General features: G+C 41.2%; 1 protein-coding gene and 1 long non-coding RNA gene across 12 annotated transcripts in view; one reads left to right on the top strand and one right to left on the bottom strand.

Annotated features, from left to right (window-relative positions):
* LOC147574350 (uncharacterized) overlaps nucleotides 1-21,815 on the bottom strand; it is a 280,815-nt gene that overhangs the window by 164,893 nt on the left and 94,107 nt on the right. The window lies entirely within an intron of this gene.
* Nucleotides 456-17,314, top strand: KRT23 (keratin 23). Its single transcript, XM_025917499.2, has 8 exons — nucleotides 456-925; nucleotides 7,875-7,957; nucleotides 9,323-9,479; nucleotides 10,530-10,691; nucleotides 10,779-10,901; nucleotides 13,860-14,080; nucleotides 15,507-15,538; nucleotides 16,927-17,314. Exons 1-8 carry the CDS (start codon nucleotides 530-532, stop codon nucleotides 17,019-17,021), a joined length of 1,269 nt encoding a protein of 422 aa, XP_025773284.1. The 5' UTR covers nucleotides 456-529; the 3' UTR covers nucleotides 17,022-17,314.

Here is a 21,815-nt window from a genome sequence, read left to right as displayed (position 1 = left end):
ATTCTGATCTGGCTCTTCCCTTGGGAGTCTCTCCCACCCTCGCTTTAGAGGTGGGGTTTATTTACTTGGGGCTGGCGGAGAGGGCATGTGTGTCAGTGTGATTAATGTCTCCCTTTTAAAAGAAAATCTATACTACACCAAATAACCTTTTTGTAGACTTCAGTCTGACTGTTTTCAGATAAGTGGACAATAGAAAAATTCCACGGAAAGGTTAGAAAAACACCTGAGACTAGTACCCACCTAATGTTGTGGGCCACACCTCTGGGTTACAACTGGAAGGGAGAAGCAAACTGGTATATTGATGTGGCTCTAAACAACAACAATGTGTGTGAAGGCCCAGGGGCATTTCGGGATTGACCAAGAGGAAACATATGTTGCACAATGATACGATCTTGTTGGTACAGTTGTCAGAGAAGGGAACTCCCACAGCAAAGGGCATAAAACCATCCGGAGCAGTCTGGGGCGGCTCAGTTCTGCAGCGCCAGGGAGCGGAGCAGAGCCCAGCCCTGCACCAAACACAGATGGGACCATGATCTCCAGCCACAACTTTAGCCAGACCCTCTCAGGCTCCTTCCATGGCACAGGAGGCAGCTGGGGCCAGCTGGGGAGCTTCCCTCGGGCTCCCAGTGTCCACGGGGGTGCCGGGGGCGTCCGCGTCTCCCTTTCCTTCAGCTCACCAAGCTGCTTGCCTCCTGGAGGGTCTTGGGGATCCAGAAGAGGCAATACCCTCCCAGGCAGGAATGGGAAGGAGATGATGCAGAACCTCAATGACCGCCTGGCCTCCTACCTGGAGAAGGTACGTGCCCTGGAGGAGGCCAACGAGCAGCTCGAGAGTCGCATCCTGAAGTGGCATGAGCAGAGAGATCCTGGCAGTAAGCAAAATTACTCCCAGTATGAGGAAAACATCAGCCACCTGCAGGAGCAGGTAAGATCCTGGGTGACCCTGGAACTCGAGAAGGGCTGTGTTTCCAGAGAGCCGTGGAAGGAGAAATAGGTACAAAAGACAATTTCCAGGAATATGGCAAAACAGCTTAAAGTCATTGTGAACAAAGGTATTTGAGGATATTTTCTTACTATCCCTTTTGGACCCGGGAAACTCTGTTCTGTATATTTCATCTTCTATACACAAATTATGCAGAGAATCCAAAAAAATGCCAAAAGGCAACCAGCTACTGTCCAGTATCAGTTATGATCCAGCAATGTTATAGTAATGATAAGGGCTGGTATTCATCCTTCACGCTCAGTGCACAAGGCACAGGACAGCATTTACTTTCTCACTACATCAGTTCTGTTCCACCACAAAAGTCCTGGTGACAGAGTGATGACCCACAGAAAGAAAAGCTGAGTTACATTATTTTGGAGATCACACCTAAAAGCTGTCACTCCACTAGCTGGTACATTATTCTGACATCCCTGGATATTTCCTCTTGCGAGCTGCTAAAAGCTCTGAGTCCTTATTGCTTACAGTTCTGAAAAGGGCATATTGCTTGAAAAATAAGAATAATTAATTACCCAATTAATTTATGTTTATTATATTCATAATAAAAATATGTATATTGGAAAGGAAAAAAGAAAAATAAGAATAAAATGAGCATAATTTTTGGAATCTTACAGTAGGATGGGTAATGGAGACTTCTTAAAAAAAAAAATTCAATCAGACATTTAAAAAGCTAGGCTTGGGGCACCTGGGTGGCTCAGTCGGTTGGGCATCTGACTTTGGCTCAGGTCATGATCTCGCGGTCCGTGAGTTCGAGCCCCACGTCGGGCTCTGTGCTGACAGCTCAGGGCCTGGAGCCTGCTTCGGATTCTGTGTCTCCCTCTCTCTGACCCTCCCCCGTTCATGCTCTGTCTCTCTCTGTCTCAAGAATAAATAAATGTTAAAAAAAAATTTTTTTTTTTTAAATAAAAAGCTAGGCTTATACCTTCTGGGATGTCTCATAACATTGGTTAGCAGTAGAGGGAATCCAGTTACCTCATAAGATTTTAAGTGGATTTTTTTTTTTTTTTGAGAGAGAGAGACAGAGAGAGCACAAGTGTGGGAGGGGCAGAGAGAGGGGGAGAGAGGGAGAAACCCAAGCAGGCTCCGCATTGCCAGCACAGAGCCCGACATAGGGCTCAAACCCACAAAACCGTGAGATCATGACCTGAACTGAAACCAACAGACGTTTAACCGATTGAGCCACCCAGGTATCCCATAAGATAATTTTTTAAAGCTATATAACTTCCCTCTTATGTAAAGCAGTCCCAGAAAATTCCCCAAAAGTCATAATTTAGCACATCCTAGAAAGGGCGTCAAGGTTTCCAATATTATTCAGTGTTATTTTTCAACCTTTGGTCATCCTTACTTGAATGTAAGAAAGACCAATCAAGATAATATAAATCTGTCCTCATAATGAACCCTAATTATTGAATAATCAACCTAATAACTGACTGTGTAATTACCTTAACTATATAGTACATGGTTGTCTTTAGAAAAAAAACAAGGTGACTCAACAAACCTCATCATATATTTTTTTTTAACTAATAAAAGCTGCTTTGGTTTTAGAATGGAGAATATAGAAGATTTTTGCAAATGGACAGTTGAGAACATAACTCCCAAAAGAAATGTGAGGTCAGACCTAGTCAAATAATTCACCGATAGTAGAGAGGAGGAGGGAACAGGAAAGAGGGAGGAAAACACGTATTGAGCGCTTATTATTTGCCAGCCGCCGTGTTGGATATTGTAATACACATATCAGCACTATCTGAGAGCTCTCTGCACTGATGGAAACATTCGATAGTACCTGATTCAATTCTTACAACGACGCTGTAAAAAGACAGGCTCAGAGTAGTGAAGCAGACACGAAAAGCCACCAGCGAGAGGCAGAGGTCGAATTGTAACCCAGATCTGTTTCTAATGGCCTCACAGTTTCCATACAGCATGGTGCTCACCTTGCCTATGTAATACAAAAATGGTACTGCTTGTTAATAAAGATAATGCATTACAATGGCATTGTTAATCATACAACACATTTCATACACATTATCTCATTTTGTGAAGCAGGTATTTTCACCCCCAATTTATAGATGAGGAGACTGAGACTGCGTGGTTGCCCAAATTCTTTGGAACAGGATTGAGAAAAGGAGCAGGTGGCTTGCCCACTCTCCAGGTGGCCCAGGATCCTGGGTTCTGACTTTGAAATTCTGGGTTACAAATTAAATTCAGGTTTGAATTCCACTCTTTTCTGGATTTCTTACTTCAGTTGTATTTTTTTCATGTTTGAAGAAAACAACTCTTTGACGTTGAGGTTGTTCTATCTGTCCCAATCTCCCCTGATTGCAGGCGAGAAAAGAGAGACCCAAAGATACAACAACCCACAACAACCAGGGGCTGACCCCTTCCCAGGCCTTGATGAAATGCTATCAATAGATATGGTACTCTTCCCGTCCCCACCTCAGGGGTCTTAAATGTTACTCAAAAAGTCTTTCAGAGGTGCCTGGGTGGCTCAGTCGGTTAAGCATCTGACTTCAGCTCAGGTCATGATCTTACCACTCGTGAGTTCGATCCCTGTGTCAGGCTCTGTGCTGACAGCTCAGAGCCTGGAGCCTGCTTCAGGTTCTGTGCCTCTCTCCCTCTCTGCCCCTCCCCCACTTGTGCTCTGTCTCTCTCTCTCTCTCTCAAAAATAAACACTAGGGGCGCCTGGGTGGCGCAGTCGGTTAAGCGTCCGACTTCAGCCAGGTCACGATCTCGCGGTCCGTGAGTTCGAGCCCCGCGTCAGGCTCTGGGCTGATGGCTTGGAGCCTGGAGCCTGTTTCCGATTCTGTGTCTCCCTCTCTCTCTGCCCCTCCCCCGTTCATGCTCTGTCTCTCTCTGTCCCAAAAATAAATAAACGTTGAAAAAAAAAATTTTTAAAAATAAAAATAAAAAAAAAATAAACACTAAAAACAATTTTTTTAAAAAGTTTTTTAAAAATGAACTCAAAAATTAATCCAACCCTCTTGAAACACCAAGTCAGATACAGCCATAAGGATATGTGTATTTTAGAAAGGCTCTCAATACTACTCTATTTGGTACTGTGGTTTACAATCAAAAATTCTATTTTCCTCTTCCTGGGACGAGATTACACACCCTGGAGCAGCAATGCTGTATTAATACACCAACTAGATCCTTTTAAAAGAATGAACTCAGAGCCTTGGGGGAGGATCCAGGTGATTAACTACAACACACAATGCAAAACCTACGCTTCACATATTATTTCTCAATCCGTCCTCATCATCCATTCATCACCGTGAAGGATGTCTCAGAAAGAGTGGATGTATCATAAAATTGCATCAAGTAAGCCTGAACTGGGGAAGTGGTTTTGATATTTAAATGTGCTCTATGGAAGGAAAAATAAGATAAAAACAGAGAGGGAGGCAAACCATAAGAGACTCTTAAATATAGAGAACAAACTGAGGGTTGCTGGAGGGCTGTTGGGTGAGGGGTGGGGGGGGGGTGGGCTCAATGGGGGATGGGCATTGAGGAGAGCACTTGCTGAGATGAGCACTGGGTTTCATATGTAAGCGAGGAATCACTGGGTTCAACTCCTGAAACCAATACTACACTGTATGTTAACTAACTTGAATTTAAATAAATACATTTAAACAAACAAACAAACAAACAAGCAAGCTCTAGATCAAGTGCACTTCAGAAGTCACCATTCATGTACTCTGAGAAGGATGCTGGCTGGGGGAATCAGACTCTTGATGTGGGGGTTGCAACAGATAAAGCATCAGTTTAACCCAGAAAAGCCAAATAAGCCCCCAGACAGCATTTTGGATTTTCTGATTCCATGGGGGGGAATAGTGTTTGGTTTCTCTGGATGTCTCTGATGATCCTGTCACCTCAGTAACCAGGGTCCCCAGGACCTTGTGGATGGAGCTGCTTTTCATTTCCTATGAGCTTAGATAGCATAGCACAAGGAGTAAAGAGCCTGGAAGGAAAAGCATTGATTGGTATGAGAGTCCCTAAGCAGCACTTACAGAGGGGAGACCAGGAAATATCTACAGAATCCTTTGGAGCAAAGGACGTAGTCAGAGTACCACTTGGAATCCACTGGAAGAAAGAAGTTGGGCAAGGCAGGAGCCTGGCTATCTCCCACCACAAACAACAGAACTTTAGGGATGCATCTCAAAACATACAGAACCTGGCCTTTATCCAGCACAGACATTGGCTCTAGTTATGAAAGTGCCAACTTTTTTCTTTCTTTCTTTCCTTTTTAACTATATTCCTTATGCTGTACCTTTCATCCCCATGACTTACTTATTTTACAACTGGAAGTTTGTATCTCTTAATCCCATTTGCCTACTTCACCCACTCCCCTCCGCCCCTCCTCTGGAAACCACCAGTTGGTTCCCTGCATTTACGAGTCCATTTCTGTTTGTTTTCTTTATTCTTTATTTCTTTATTTATTGTCTTTTAGATTCCCTATATAAGTGAAATCATACGGTATTTGACTTCTTCCTTATTTCTATGGTATTTTTCTGTCTGACTTATTTCACCTAGCATATATCCTCTAGGTCCACCCATGTCATCACAGAGGATATCATTCTTTTTATTGTTCAGTAGCATTCCATTGTATATATGTAGCACATCTTCTGTATCCATTCATCTATTGATGGACACTTACGTTGGTTCTCAGCTATTATAAATAATGCTGCAATGAACACAGAGGTGCATACATCTTTTCAAATTAGTGTTTTTTTGTTTTATTTTTTTCAGGTAAATATCCAGAAGTGGAATTACTGGGTCATATGGCATTTCTATTTCTAATTTTTGAGGAACCTCCATACTGTTTCCCACTGTGTCTGTACTAATTTACATTCCCACTCACAGTGCATGAAGGTTCCCTTTTCCCCACATCCGCTCCAACACTTATTATATCTTGTCTTTTTGATGCTAGCCAATTCTGACTGGTGTGAGGTATTATCTTATTGTGGTTTTGATTTGCGTTTCCCTGATGATGAGTGATGTAGAGCATTTTTTCATGTGTCTATTGGCCATCTAGACGTCTTCTCAAAAGCTCTTTCATAAAAAAAAATTAAACACTTTAAATTTTTCTAAATTAATTTAGTTTCAACTAATTTTTGAGTGTCTACAGTATGCCCAGAATATGCTAAGTATGTCATGACATTATTTTATTTAATCGCTTCCAATCTAATCCTCATAACTCTTTGATAAAGTGGCTACTATGATTATTACTGCCATTTTATGGATGAAGAAACTGATACTTGGCAAGCTCACTCAGCTAGCAGGTGATAGGGCGGGACCCCAGGCCCTGCTTTTTGAGTTCCAGACTCAGGAGTGTTATCACCACCTCTGAATCTTGCTATTGTGCATTCATGATGCCAAATTCCAAGCAATCAGTGGAGCTTTGAATAGGATCAGATTTTTAAAAGGTGTCTTTGTATTAAGGTATGACTTTATCCTAAGGAAATCTTTTCTAAATAAAGGAATTATCTGTTTAAATATGATGGGAATGTCACAGAATTTTCTGTCTCCAACTACATCACAGAAGTTTAGAGCTAGGACCTCTAAGGTCAACTGGTTCTAGTACAAACTCCTTATTTAACAGACAATGAAACTGAAACCCAAGGGACAGTGTGACTGGCCTGAGTTCATGCCAATGGTGAGTAATAGGAAGTTAAAAGAAAACCTCCAGTTCCTAGTTCAGCACAATACTTGGTACAAAAGTAGTATTATACTTTTGACATTGAGACATCGTCTCCCCAATTTTCCTAAAGATGGTGACATACATCAAATGTGCAATACTTCCCCAGTCACCACTACCTAGAAGAATTTACAAATCATACACGTACACACAACTGCTCGGGTAGGAACTTTCAACAGCAGTTTTTATTTAATGTTAAAAAGTATATGAACATCTAGTGAAAGTCTTAACTAGAGGCCTTGACACAGCTGAAGTTTATTAAGCTGCTAAAAAGTTATTTCAGTCAATATTTTAATAGATACAATTGAGGCATTCTCATCACAGAAGAGCTTACAAACACGTATGCATACCTAAAAGTTATGGGCATGGCTATCACCACTTTGGACAAAAAATAATTGTGGCATGTGATGACTATTACAAAATTCATTTAAAATTAGTTTGACAAACATATACCAGTGATAATTTTGGTACTTCGCTCAGTGATCTGAAACATGAATGCTACCACGAGGAAGAATTATGTTCATCTAAAATAACTAATGCACTTTAAGGGAGCCAACCTAATATTCACAATAAGGCAGGATTGGAACTTAAACCTCTTTTAACATCTTCAGATGTGGATGAGCTGAAACAAAACACTAAAGGTATGTTTGCAGCACTAGCAAGTTAGAAGGCACTTTGAAGTGACTCTTCTTCCCTTTCCAATGTCATTTTTCCAACAGCGGCCTCAATTTTAGCCTCTCAAACTCAGTGTAAAAAAAGACAGCGAAGGGGCTGCGGGCCATATTCTTACTTTAAAATCATTCTGATGCTTTGTACCTCATAAGTGTTCAGTATTTATTGATTTAATTATTTGTTGTTCCAATGCCAGAAAAAGAAATCATCTATGCTAACAAATCATATACCCAGAAAGTACAGGGTGGAAACGCAACTCTCCCATGGGAGGTGTCTGATTTAAAAGCCTCTTTTTTTTTTTTTTTTAATTTATTTTGAGAGAGAGAGAGAGACAGAGTGAGCAGGGGAGGGGCAGAGAGAGAGGGAGAGAAAATCCCAAGCAGGCTCTGTGTGGGACTCGAACTCATGAACTGTGAAATCATGACCGGAGCCGAAATCAAGGGCCAGATGCTTAACCAACCGAGCCACCCAGGAGCCCCTGACTTAAATGACTCTTGATGCATGTTTTCCAGATCATGGATGGCAAGCAGACCAACGCTCAGATCACTCTTCTCATTGACAATGCCAGGATGGCAGTGGATGACTTCGGCCTCAAGTAAGTTCCTTCTTCACTGTATTGTGGGGAATTGTCATTTGCTGTTTTTGTTTTGTTTTGTTTTGTTTTGTTTTGGGGGTTCATCTTGTTTTTGTTTTCTAAAGGAATTAACTTATCTCACCATTAGCCACGTGTAATATCTTTAAAAGAGAATTAAAAAGGCATAATAACAAATACTTGAATGGACCCTACTTTAAACAAACTAGATATAAAATACACTTTTGGGCATGGGGAAATTTGAATATGAACCAAGAATTAGATGATGTTAAAGAGCTATTATTAGCTCTGCAGGTGTGATAATGTTATGCTTATTTAGAAAACTTTTGTTTTCATTTTTTTTTCTTATTTTAATTCCAGCATAGTTAACATACAGCTTTACATTAGTTTTGGGTGTACAATATAGTGGTTCAATACTTCCATACATCACCCAGTGCTCATCACAACAGGTGTCTTCCTTAATCCCCATCACCTATTTCCCCCATTCCCCACCCCAATCCCCTCTGGTGACCATCAACGTGTTCTCCATAGTTAAGAGTCTGCTCATCACTTAGATAACATTTAGCTTCATTCTTTTTTTTTTTTAATTTTTTTTTTCAACGTTTATTTATTTTTGGGACAGAGAGAGACAGAGCATGAACGGGGGAGGGGCAGAGAGAGAGGGAGACACAGAATCGGAAACAGGCTCCAGGCTCTGAGCCATCAGCCCAGAGCCCGACGCGGGGCTCGAACTCCCGGACCGCGAGATCGTGACCTGGCTGAAGTCGGACGCTTAACCGACTGCGCCACCCAGGCGCCCCACATTTAGCTTCATTCTTAATGAAAATTCTTGTTTTAAAAAGATGTATTCCTGGGACACCTGTGGGCTCAGTCAGTTAAGCATCTGACTTTGACTTAGGTCATGATCTCATGGATCATGTGTTCAAGCCCCATGTTGGGCTCTGTGCTGACAGCTCAGAGCCTGGAGCCTGCTTCGGGTTCTGTGTCTACCTCTCTCTCTGTTCCTCCCCCACTCGTGCTCTCTCTCTCTCTCAGAAATAAACATTAAAAATTTTTTTTAAATGTATTCCTAAGTATTTAGAGGTGAAATGTCATAATGCCTATAGTTTAGGTTAAAATACAAAATAGAGTATAGACGAAGCAAATTAAGAGTTACTAAATCTAATTGATGGGTATATGGCTGTTTATTATTTCATCTTCTCTAATTAAAAAACAAATAAACAAACAAACATTGAGTCACCATCACAGAAAAACCTGCATGAAACAGACATATGAGGGATAACAGATTCACCTCTAAATGAAGGTGAATCCTTACAAGGCCGCAGCCTTCCAACGACAGGTGTATTCTTCTCTTCCTTCCAACCAAAGGTACGAAAATGAACACTCCTTCAAGAAAGATTTAGAAATTGAAGTTGAAGGTCTCCGAAAGACCTTGGATGATCTGACCATTGTCACAACAGATCTGGAACAGGAGGTTGAGGGGATGAGGAAAGAGCTCATTCTCATGAAGAAGCGCCATGAGCAGGTAGGACTCCCTAGGAGCTCCTGGTAACCAGCACAGCTCTTAATCTGCACGTTCAGATGACTTAATAGCCACAGAAAAACCTACCATCTGAATGCTAGTCCTAGAATAGAAACATCTAATTTTTCCAGCTTCAAGGTTGTCTATGCAGTGTCAGATCCAATAGCCAAAATAAAATCACAATTGATGATAAATCAGCCAATAATTTTGCTAATATACAATGATTATCCAGACTTGTTAGTATGATACCGTAAGAATAAATGCGTGAGGTTGAACTTCCTTCATTGACCCAATGTAGAGCAAATTGGGGGACAGTAGAATGAAGAGAATCTGCCACTGACCAAGGTAAATAAAACTAGTGACAAAAACGAAGAATCTTAATTTCCAGAACCATGTAACTAACTTTGAAGAGGTTACATTCCATCTAAAGCCCCTGAGACTCTGATGCAATATGAGGAAAGCAATCCCCGTTTTAGGCAAACAAAATTGCTTATGAACATCAAAGGGCCTCAATTATGAAGAGCTGGTGAGACAATGACTTAATTAAACTTTTCCTATGGTTTCTTGGTTTTCATGATATCCTATGGGTGTCAACCCTATGGAATCATAACACGTGGCCAAGACGTTAAAAGTCTTTATACCTTTTGGCTTTGGGTTGCTAAACAGCTTCCCCAAAGCAGTAGCCTACAAACTGAAATGTTCAACTGTTGAATTGTGCCATCATTTCACCCACGAATGTGTGCTGAAGAGTATTTTATGTGCTACAGAAGCAGAATTCTTTGCGAAACATTTTCAACCAGGGATTAAGTCAGTAATCACAGAGGCCATTTGATTACCTATTAGTGTTATTTTTTATTTTATGGAGTTATAATAGAAAAAAGAATATATGTTTTGTCATCAACAAATAATACCTGAGAAGCCAAACCAAACCAATAAAAGAATAACAACCACATAAGCTGAATTTTTAAAAGATCTGTTAACTGCTGCCAATCAACACACTTCTGGCCTTCTGATTCTCACAGCCGATTCATTTTTTTTCCTGTTATTAAACAGGAAATGATAGAACGTCATGTGCCAAATGACTTCAAGGTCAATGTGAAGGTGGATGCAACTCCAGGAGATGATCTAATTAAGATCCTGGAGGATATGAGAGAGGAATATGAGTTTATAATAAAGAAGAAGCATCAAGAGTTGGACACTTGGTATAAAGAGCAGGTAAAGAAAAGGGGCTCAGACTTCCCAAAGGTTCCATTTCCATGTGGTCCCAATGTCAATGCCTCTGCCCTTTGCTTGGTCTCGCAGTCAGCAGCCATGGCGCAAGAAGTGGCCAGTCCAGCAGCTGTGCCAATTAGCCAAAGTGACATCCATGAGCTGAAGCGCACTTTCCAGGCCCTGGAGATTGACCTGCAGGCGCAGTGCCACAGGGTGAGTCTGAGGAAAATCCTGGGTCAGGTCCCGCCTCTTCAACAGAACCTCTCGTGACCTCTCTCCTGGGCTCATCTCCCCAACTCCCTTGGGACATCTCTCACTTCCCATTTTCCATCCAAATTGCTCATGATGAGCATGATAATGAGAGCTATCATTTACCGCCGTGTCCACAATGTGCCACATGGTACGTCAGGGGGTTCATTATGTTAACTGTCATCAAACCTCACATTAACCTTTCCAGGCAGGTCTTTGTGTTCTCATTTTAGAGATGAGAAAACAAAAGTTCCAAACAGTTAAGTAAATTGGCCAAGGTCACATAGATAGTAAGTGGCCAGTGGTGAAGCCACCTGGTATTTGGGGGCAGGTGCGGGGGTCTAGGAGGCCCTCATAATCTCTACCAGCCCTCTCCCCGCTCGGCAACCAGGCCGCCCCCTGAAACCCCAATAAAAAGAAATCCTGGTGCCAAAATGAATTGGTGGCAAATCCAGGCCTGGCTCACTCCGAAGTACCACTCTGTTCATTACGTATATGTCTTATCACCCAGTGAACTATAAATTCTTATATACAAGTCATTTCTAGAATTTTCGTGGTTTTTAGTAAAATGCTTTGTGTGAAGTGTCACAAGCACTCAAGATTCATTAAATAAAATCTATCATTTGATTACCTTTGTAGCCTATCCAAATCTTCTGATCATTCATCAATATAATTTCCAAGGGCTACTCTGCCCTTGGTCTTGAGGAGAAATCACTGGTTTATTCTGTTGCAGATGCACATGGTAAATTACTGTTATGTTTTAGGAATAAGTGACAGTAAACAGACATTTAAAATGTACACTGTCAAGGTGATAATAATGAGCAAAGAAATAATTACAGTGTTTTATAGTTTTCAAAACATTTAGACATGCAGTATTTTGCAACAACCCTGTGAGGTCAGCAAAACATTTATATCCATTTTCATTCATTCTACCATCTGCTACTGTTCTGAGTGCTGAGGATTCTACAATAAGGGAGTTGACACTCTAGTGGGGATGACAGTCAATAAAGGCACAGATCATCAAAATATGTAGTATGTGAGATGGCAAAAAGTGCTGCCAATAAATAAAGCATGGCAGGGCGAGGTCAGGCATTCTGGAGTGCAGGACTGCCATTTTAAACAAGGTGCTCAGGAAAGGTTTCACTGTTAAGGCGACAGCTGAAGTGGTAAGAAGGCGCATCGTGTGGCAATAGAGAGGGGGTTCCAGGGGGAGAGAACAGTAACTGCGAAAGCCATGATGTACAGGTGCGTGGGTCGGGTTGGAGGATCAGTAGGGAAGCCAATGTGGCTGTAGTAAATGAACAAAGGGAAGAAAAAAGGAGAAGAGAGGAGGGAAGGGAAGGGGAGGCCTTTGGGGTAACAGTGGAGTCAGACTGCGCAGCCTTCACCCTCAGAGGGAGGTCAAGAGGAATTTAGAACAGCAGATACGGACAATTCTTCAAGGAGCTTTGCTATAGGCGAAGGGGAGCAGAGAAATCGGATGACAGCTGAAGGCAGATAAGGAGTCAAGAGAACAATTTTAAGATGGGAGAAATTACTCTATTTGACAGATGGGAAGAAGCCGGTAGAGAGGAAAATACAGGTGATGCAAGACAGCGGGCAACGGCTGAAATGACTGGAGAACAGACAGCTCGTGCCAGGTACCAGGAGGGGAGTGAGAACCTGGTACCAGGGGGGCACTGAGAACCTGGAAGCAGATTCACGTATGTGGGCGGAAATAATGGTGGGAGCCTGTGGGAATCCTCTCCTGACGGCTTTCGTTTCCGTAACAACATAGGAAGTGAGGCCCTGGGCTGAGAGACAGGAGAGGGAAGGCAGCAGCCCTTTGGGAGAACAGGAGAGGGAGGGGAGCAGAGCAGGCGGCATGAAGGGCCCCCCTGAAAGTTAGCAGCTGTGATAAAGTGACAGCATCCAGCAGAGTAAGGGATTTCTCCTGAAGATTAAAGTTCTGCGCTCCAGAAAAGCGGGTGGTAAATCCAAACAGAGCAGGGATTTAAGTCAGTTCTCTGTATCCTAGAGCAGCAACTTCAATGTGCAGCTTTTAAAATTTCCTCAAAAATGACAACCTGTTTCCATTGTCATCATCAATAAGCATGGCTTGGGACTATGGTTTCCAGACTGACCAAAATTAAAATACAGGACATCCCATTAAATATGAATTTAGGGGGCACCTGGGTGGCTCAGTCGGTTGGTTGAGTGTCCAGCTTTAGCTCAGGTCATGATCTCATGGTTCATGAGTTCAAGCTCCACATGCGGCTCACTGCTGTCAGCCTGTCAGCGCAGAGCCCTCTTCGGATCCTCTGTCCCCCTCTCTCTGCCCCTCCCTGACTTGCACTCTCCCAAAAATAAAAAACAAAAAATTTGAATTTTGGATACGCAGCACAGTTTTGTTTTGTTTTTTTAGTGTAAGTATATCCCATGCAATATTGAGGCAATTTTTAGGATATACATGTACTAAAAAAATTACTCGTCGCTCGTCTGAAATTCAAATATAACGAGGTGCCCCCTATTTTATCTGGCACCCCTACTTGAAACCCTTCTCTGAAGACACAAAGAGACAGGGGTCCCAGTTGCTATTTCCCCAGGAGGTTTAGATTAGGCCAGAGATAAAATGGGCATATGCTCAATCGCAAAAGAGCAGCACATACAGTAAACGCTACAGGAATGCGGCAAAGTTGCCAAGAGCTCCCTGACACAAAGAAATGCCCATAAAATGGGCTTCAGAAGTCCTGACTCTAGTCCACTCCTCACTGCCCAAGCCCCAACCCTGGGAGTCAGCCAGCTGCCCACCTTTGCACCCCCGGCAGCCACCAAGACACCTAGCAGAGTGGTCGGTGTGTTCTAACTACTCAACCAGCACACGTTGTTCAATCTATCAAGTCATCGGTCAGTTAGTACAAGAAACCTCGTTTCCTCTTTCAGAAATCTGCTTTAGAGAACATGCTGTCAGAGACCCAGTCCCGGTACTCCTGCCAGCTCCGGGACATGCAATACGTCATCTCCCACTATGAGGATGAACTGACACAGCTACGCCATGACCTGGAGCGGCAGAACAATGAATACAAGGTCCTCCTGGGCATCAAGACCCACCTGGAGAAGGAAATCGCCACCTACCACCAGCTCCTGGAGGGAGAGAGCGAGGGGTAAGGCAAAGGCCGGCTGGGGAGGAGGACGAAAAGGGCACTGAGTTTCTGTGTGTGCATTCATATACCTCATACCTGTTATGCCTGTTAGCGAGCATCACTCCAGAGAAAGAAAGGTTTGTGATGAATTTCTTCTGGATATTTAACATCAGGTTGTATCTAAGTAGCATATGTGAATCAATCAGCTATTACTCCCAAGACACTAAGATTTAAGGTCCATCGTTAAAATTAATATATTAAGATCTCTAGAAAGAAACAACTAAGGGGACAACTGGGTGGCTCAGTAAGCTAAGCATCTGACTCATGATTTCGGCTCAGATCATGATCTCATGGTTCATGAGATCGAGCCCCTCGTGGGGCTCTGTGCTGACTGCAGAGTCCGCTTGGGATTCTCTCTTCCTCTCTCTCTGTCCCTCCCTCTCTCTGTCTCTCTTGCTCTTACTCTCTCTCAAAATAAATAAACTTAGAAAGAAAAAAAAGAAACAACTAGGAAGGCTTGACTATAGTGTTTCCCACTGGAAATGTATACAATTTTGGTTCTGGAAAAAAAAAAAAGGAAGGTTGGTGGAATATTTTAACCTGACAGCAGGAAAAGATTCATAAGAGATTGAGAAGTCTAGATTCTTCAATCCAGTATTTCCAACCAATTTAGGAAATGACAATAATTGTTCAGAAAAAAAAGGGCACATACATTCTATGACCCAAGAGAAAGGGTGAGAAATTTTTTTAATGTTTATTTATTAATTTTGAGAGAGAGAGAGAGAGCACGAATAGGGGAGGGACAGAGAGAGAGAGGGAGAGAGAGAATCCCAAGCAGATTCTACAATGTCAGCACAGAGTCCAACACAGGGCTTGAACTCATGAACTGTGAGTTCATGACCTGAGCCGAAATCAAGAGTTGGACACTTAACTAACTGAGCCACCCAGGAGTCCCAGAAAATTTTTTAAATACATAAATAGGGGGGGCCCAGCTGGCTCTCTCGGTAAAGCATGTGGCTCTTGATCTCGGGGTCATAAGTTCGAGCCCCACTCTGGATATAGAGATTGCTTAAGTAAACTCCAAAAAATAAAATAAATAAAAATACATAGACCAAATCTTGAACAGTCTGAAAAACAGTTCTAAGCTTCAAACCCAGACCCTGGAAAGGATCTCAGTCGAGGCAAATCCTGCAGCCAACTGAAACGATGGAGGTGGTTTGATAGACTTGTCTTGACCCTAGGGTCCATGTGAGGCCATACTCACTTTCTTCTGGATCCAGGAAGGTTTGCCCATGAACTCATGACCTTGAGACTACAGAGCTTGGACAATTATCCTCATTAAAGAGCTATGAATTTATAGGCAGGCAAAGGAAGTTAGCTCACCTTGAGGAGTTTTTATGATTGTTGTTAACGCTAAAATGAGCCGTAACTCTTATCATTTTTATAGGACGATGGAAGAATCAAAGTCAAGTGTGAAAGGTAAAAAAAAGTCTTTTCATCATTTGAATTTTCTTTTTAAAAATTAATCAGCATGTTTATTAATTCTCTAGTAGTCATAATCTTTACTGTACTCCCAAATATCTTGTGTTCAATTTTTATTTTACTCCCAAATGTCCAGGAATTTTTGAATGAACTTAAAGTAGATAACAGGAAAACAGGGATCTGTCAGTATTGTCTTCAATAATATATACGCAAGGTCTCTGCCAGCAATAAAGTAGATAGCAATGATCATTCACATTATTACATCTCTGTTAAGTTATGGAGTCTGTTTACTAAACTCCTAGGAAATTAAGAGAAAATGATTTCACATAATTTCCCAAACTATATTCTGTTGAACACTAGTGTTCCGTGAAACTTGTTGCATATTATGAAAGATGTGTTCCATGGACAGAAATGGTTGGGAATACCGTATACCACTATCCTCTTAATGAACAGCCATGCGTTTCAGTAAGTTAAACATGGAACAGATACTGCTGTGGGGAAGAAAATAGGAAAGAGAAAGAAACAACAAAAATTTTACTTGGCTTAACTCGGTGTTGCCAAATATCTTTGACCTGGGAGCCCTATTTTCTCAGATTGCCTGTAACGTCTCACAGAAAAGTTCTAAGAAGCAGCACTTTTCTGATCAGTTTGTGGTAAAAGTGTTCTAAGGTCTTAGAGATTCAGAGAGTCAGGGTTCTGGGCACCATCATGGGCAGCTTGTGTAACTGCTACCTCTTTGCAAGATATTGACAGATGGTCCTTCAGCCTCTCCTTACCATGTCCAGGGACAGGGAACTCATTACTTGATGGAGTGGCACAATCTATTGTTGGAGAGGTTTGATTTTTAACAAAGGTCTCCCCACGTCTCTGTTAATTTCAAGTCTTCCCTTTGGTCTAGAATCAGTTTCCTGCCGTGTCAACAAAGCACATATTCAAATAAATCATAACTTTGAAAACAGTGGGCATGATAAACAGCCCTGGCTTCTCATCCATCCCTCATGCTTTCTAGATCTTTAAATGAGGTGCTCAGAATGCCATTTAATGCGCTGTTAGCTCATAGAATCTGTGGTACAAGTGGAACAAAAGCAGGAAGACCTCCTCCAGGATGTGTAGTCAGAGACTAGATTCTGTATCAGTCATGCCTAGGATGAAGGTCTTGGCCCCTAGAAGATGACACTATTCACACACCCTTGTTTCCTGGAGGGTGAGATGAAAAACCTTCCTTGGTGAGATCTCTTCCCCCTAGCAGAACCTGCCATATTGCTCAGAGATTATGTTGGAAGGGATGGAGAAGTTTCAGGTACTAAGAGCAGGGAAATAAAAATAAGTATTTCAGATGGTGGCAGGAGCATGATAGTGACCTCTTCATTGCCTTTTCCCTTCAGCATCTGCAGCTCCAAAGATCAAGGCCATCACACAAGAGAGCGTCAACGGAAGAATAATTCTTTCTCAAGTGAATGAGATCCAAAAGTATGCATAAAGCCAAAAAAGTTTCTGCCTATTGTAAGGGCTACTTTTCCCCAATAGAAATCTTTGTCCAGACATGATGGGTGAGTCCTAAGAGGTATCCTTGGAGTTTTCAATCTCAGAAATTTTTCCCCCCTCTGGAACAATGTCACCAGACATTCCATAACAACCTTAATATACTGCTGCACTTTCTGAATCACAGTATGAGTTCATGAGCATAAAGGTCTACTTTACTACTACAGTCTTCAGATTGCCATCACTGTGTATCTGTTTTGTAGCCAATAAAACTTTACACCTGGTGCATCATGTCTTTGTTTATGTCACATCATATTTATGTCATTGTTATATCAATGTCTCATCCTAACAAGGGATTCTCTGGGTATTGTCCATGAAAGAAACGGAGCTTAATGCTTTGAACATGTCTGCAGCAGCCAAACACTGAGCAGAATTGTTACCTTGCAGATATGCAACCAAGGGAAAGATGTGGCTCATGACGCTCTCCACACCTCTGCCAGCAGAAGGGGGAAAACAGAGAAAGGGAGGCCTAAGAAAGCCTCGCTGAGAATGTAAGATGACCAAACGGTATTCTGTCTCACATACAGGCATACCTACATAACCTTACGGGCCTAAAAGAAAGTTAAAGCTAGAAAAGGGAAGTCAGGGGCACCTGGGTGGCTCAGTCCATTAAGCATCTGCCTTCCACTCAGGTCACGATCTCATCGGTTCATGCGTTCAACCCCTGGTCGAGCTCTCTGCTGTCCACACAGAGCCCGCTTCAGATCCTCTGTCCCCTTCTCTCTCTGCTCCTCCCCCACTGTTTCTCTCTCTCTCAAAAATAAATAAATAAAAACTTTAAAAAATATATTTAATTTTTTTAATGTTTATTTATTTTTGAGACAGAGAGAGGCACCACATGAACAGGGAGGGTCAGAGAGAGAGGGAGACACAGAATCCGAAGCAGGCTCCAGGCTCTGAGCTGTCAGCACAGAGCCCGACGTGGACTCGAACTCACAGACCGCGAGATCATGACCTGAGCTGAAGTCGGACGTTTAACCGACTGAGCCACCCAGGCACCCCTAAAAAATATATTTAAAAAAAAGAAAAGGGAATTCAGAAAAAAAAATCCTCATTACAAACAGCCACTAAGACCCTAAAAGGGGAAATGACTTGTCTAAGACCTGAAATGCAAATGTTAGGGTCCAGGTTATCATGTTGAGGTGGAGTATGGGCTGATGCACAAAGACTATGCCCCTCTGTCCTCTCAAAAAGATGCTTTTTTTTCTCAAATTGTAGCAGTGTGAGCCATTGTTCCAAGACTGGTACAGAGGAGCAGTGCTGGAGAAAAGGAAGGCAGAAATCCATATGTCTGCTAAGGTGTTACCGGAATGCTGTCCATGGAATTAACAATTCCAGGATATTCACAATTTAAGGGATCACAAGCACAGGCTAGTCAAACTCTCCCCTTTAACAGACAAATAAACTGAGACCCAGGACAATAAAGGCATTTACTCAAACACTCACTGGATTGTTGCTGGTCTAAATCTAGCTCTCTCGACTGTTAACCAAAGTTAACTAACACTTGTTAAACTGAAAGTGGTATGAAGTAGTTCCACTGTCATCTACCACATCGGCAATGCCCCGTATGTTTTTTTCTCTGTGTTTTAATACTTTCTCGGAAAGGATTGCTTTTGATGTTTCCTGAACGAGGCATCTGTTAAAACTGAACTGGTCTTCCCTTTAAGCAATAATTGGTGTTTCTTATTCTTAATGTCCAAATAATGGAAAACCAACCCCTAACAATCTGAAATTAGACAAAAGGAACCTGGGATGATCACATTATTACAAAAATGTTTATTGGTTTAACTGAAATACACTAATTCTCTGAAGTAAAATTATAACTTTATCTTTACTATGTGATTACATCAAAGAATGTCAAAAATAACCAGTACACTAATACTGTCAATGAGTTTTCTTTGCACAGTATTTGTCTGTGGAGACATTCGATGTTTGGGGGACAAGAACAGACTCATATTAGACTTTATTATTTCTCTTTTTCGATTTCATTTTACTATGAAATAGGGTACTATTCATATGTTAATAGGGTACTAGACTGTCAAGACAGACCTAAAAATGATTTTTTTTCCATTTTAGCACCAAAAAACTCTGCAATTTTAGACATTATCTCTTTCTCAAAGTATGCATTAAATATATATTTGTTTCTCAAGGTGAAGTTTGAGTACTGTTAGCAAAATCTTTTGAAGAATATTCAAAAAATATGACAAGCTGAAGGGAAAGTTACAACACTAGGCTCAGAAAATAATCACTAATCTTCCATTTACTCTCCTAATTTATATATGATTTGGTAACAGGAAATCATAACATATGAATAATTTTTCATTCAAGAGGTTAAAATATCCTTAAAGTCTTATTAATTTTTACTGTATCAATTAAGGTGACAAATTTATCCCAGTTTGCCCAGGAAACCCCTCAATTGGGGGTGGTTGGGTACCCTATTAATAAAGAAATCATTGCTCTTGCCTTAGTCCATTCAAGTAGCTATAAGTATACATAGACTGGATGGCTTACAAACAACAGAAATTTATTTCTCACAGTTCTGATGACTTGGAAGTTCAAAATCAAGGTACCAGCAGGGTTGTGTCCTGGTGAAGACCCTCTTCCTGGTTCATAGCTTGTGTCCTCAAATGGTAGAAGAGGCCAGGGAGTTCTGCAGGGTATCTTTTGTAAGAAGCTTAAAGCCATTCATGAGAGTTCCACCCTCATGACCTAGGCAACTCCCAAATGCCTCACCTCCTAAAACCCTCATCTGTGGGGGTTAGGACTTGAACATTTGAATTTTTTTTAGGCCACACCATCTCTATTTCACTAACTAGAGACAAACAGAGAAATTAAACCATTTGCCTGAATAAAGAGACAATTACATGCTAGACAACATAGAATAACCTCTTCTCCACATCTAAATCAGCCCCAAAATATTTCAAAGTACCATTACAAATTGATTATTAGTGCCTGCATGTTTAGGTGAGTAACTAACCACAGAAGTTTTCATTTGGATTTGGTTTTGGCCAACACACACCCAATGCACATAAAGGAGTTGATAATAAGTTATATTGTTTTTGTTACAGGAACACTTTGAGTAAATAGCAACTATTCCATTACCCAAGACCCAACTAAACAAACAGTTGACTAACCCAGAGAGATACAAAATATTACTTTGGAATTTAATATTTATGGCAACATATTTCCCAAGAGTGCCATAACATGGTTGAGTGGATAGATCTATTTAATATGTGTCCATCCAATCAAATACATGCCTTTACTATGTGTTTTTCAATTAATGCTTTCATACACCCACCCTGTTAATAATGTGTGAAACTGAGAACTAAACTTCATAAAAATTCATTATTGAGGAATGTAGCAATTGTATGTTGGGGGAGAGGTCATAAGCCTGAGCAGGGGGCAAGGACTTGAATTACTGTAGGAAAACACGGTAAGAGAAAGAGATCCAAGAAAGTTTCTTGAGGGCAAAGGTTCTGAAACTTGGCTGCATTTCAGGATCTCCTGGGGAGATTTAAAAATGCTAATGCCAAGGCCACATCATGGATCAATTAAAACATGGTTTTTAAAGGTTGGGACCCAGGCACCCATATATTTGAAAGATCCCCATGTAATTACAACATTCAGCCAAGTTTGAGAACCTGCTGCTTTGGGAGCTTCAGGTGAGTACTTCTGTATTTGTTTGTATGTTCCCCATATGCTAATTGTGTCATACTCTCCTAAGAATTAATGACAACTACTAGAAAACTAAGAGCCTCTTCCATGTCATTCCCAAATGCTTGTGAATAGAGTTTCATTTTACCAGATTGGAGAGAAGTCCTTCCAGGAAACACACACACACACACACACACACACACACACACACACACACACACACACACATATACACACACACACAAACTCTGGAAACTTACTTCCACCTAATCTTAGTAAAATCCCTTTCAGTTGCTTAATCAAATATTTTACCAAAGTGTTAGGCTCCTGTAATGAGCTTCTATGATGAAAATTGGCTGTGTTATTTTAGCCTCTTTCTTCCCTTTACCTCTTACCTTTTTTCATAGCAAAGCAAAATAATAACACATGCAGATAAGAGATTTGTGGGGAAAATATCTCTGAGCCAAGTGACAAAAAAACTTAATTTCAGGATCACCTAAGTAAATCTTTCCTTAAGGAAACATCAGATTGTTTTAGTATTTCCCAAAAGCACATTTTACATTACTCTAATAGTGAATCAGGCATCACACAGAGTTTAAATAAAAAAATAGCAGCATTAGAAGAAAGCAGCAATCAATTGATTGAACCTTCTTGTTAAAGAGCTGAGGAAGCCAAAGTCTAGAAAAATTAACCTAGCCCTCCTGGGACTCAGATCTCATTGCTACCTATATGTAGCATCCCTGACATATGGAAATTTCAGAATTGAAAAAAAGCATCACACAATTTTTTAAACACATAGCAAATTAAAAACCAGAATTCTAGAGGAGCCTGGGTGGCTCTGTCAGTTAAGCGTCCAACTTCAGCTCTAGTCATGATCTCACAATTTGTGGGTTTGAGCCCCACGCTGGTCTCTGTGCTGACAGCTCAGAGCTGGAGGCTACTTCAGAGTCTGTGTCTCCCTCTCTCTCTATTCCTCCCCCACTCACACTCTGTCTCTCTCTCTCAAAAAATAAGTAAAAATTTTTTAATTAAAATAATAATAATGATATTAATTCTAAATGTGTGAACTATTAAAAAG

This window comes from Puma concolor, chromosome E1 (assembly GCF_028749965.1).
Source record: "Puma concolor isolate L17-30 chromosome E1, mPumCon1.1.hap2, whole genome shotgun sequence".
Taxonomy (NCBI): Eukaryota; Metazoa; Chordata; class Mammalia; order Carnivora; family Felidae; genus Puma; species Puma concolor.
The sequence above is the reverse complement of the archived record's forward strand: the minus strand, read 5'-3'. Positions and strand labels throughout refer to the sequence as shown.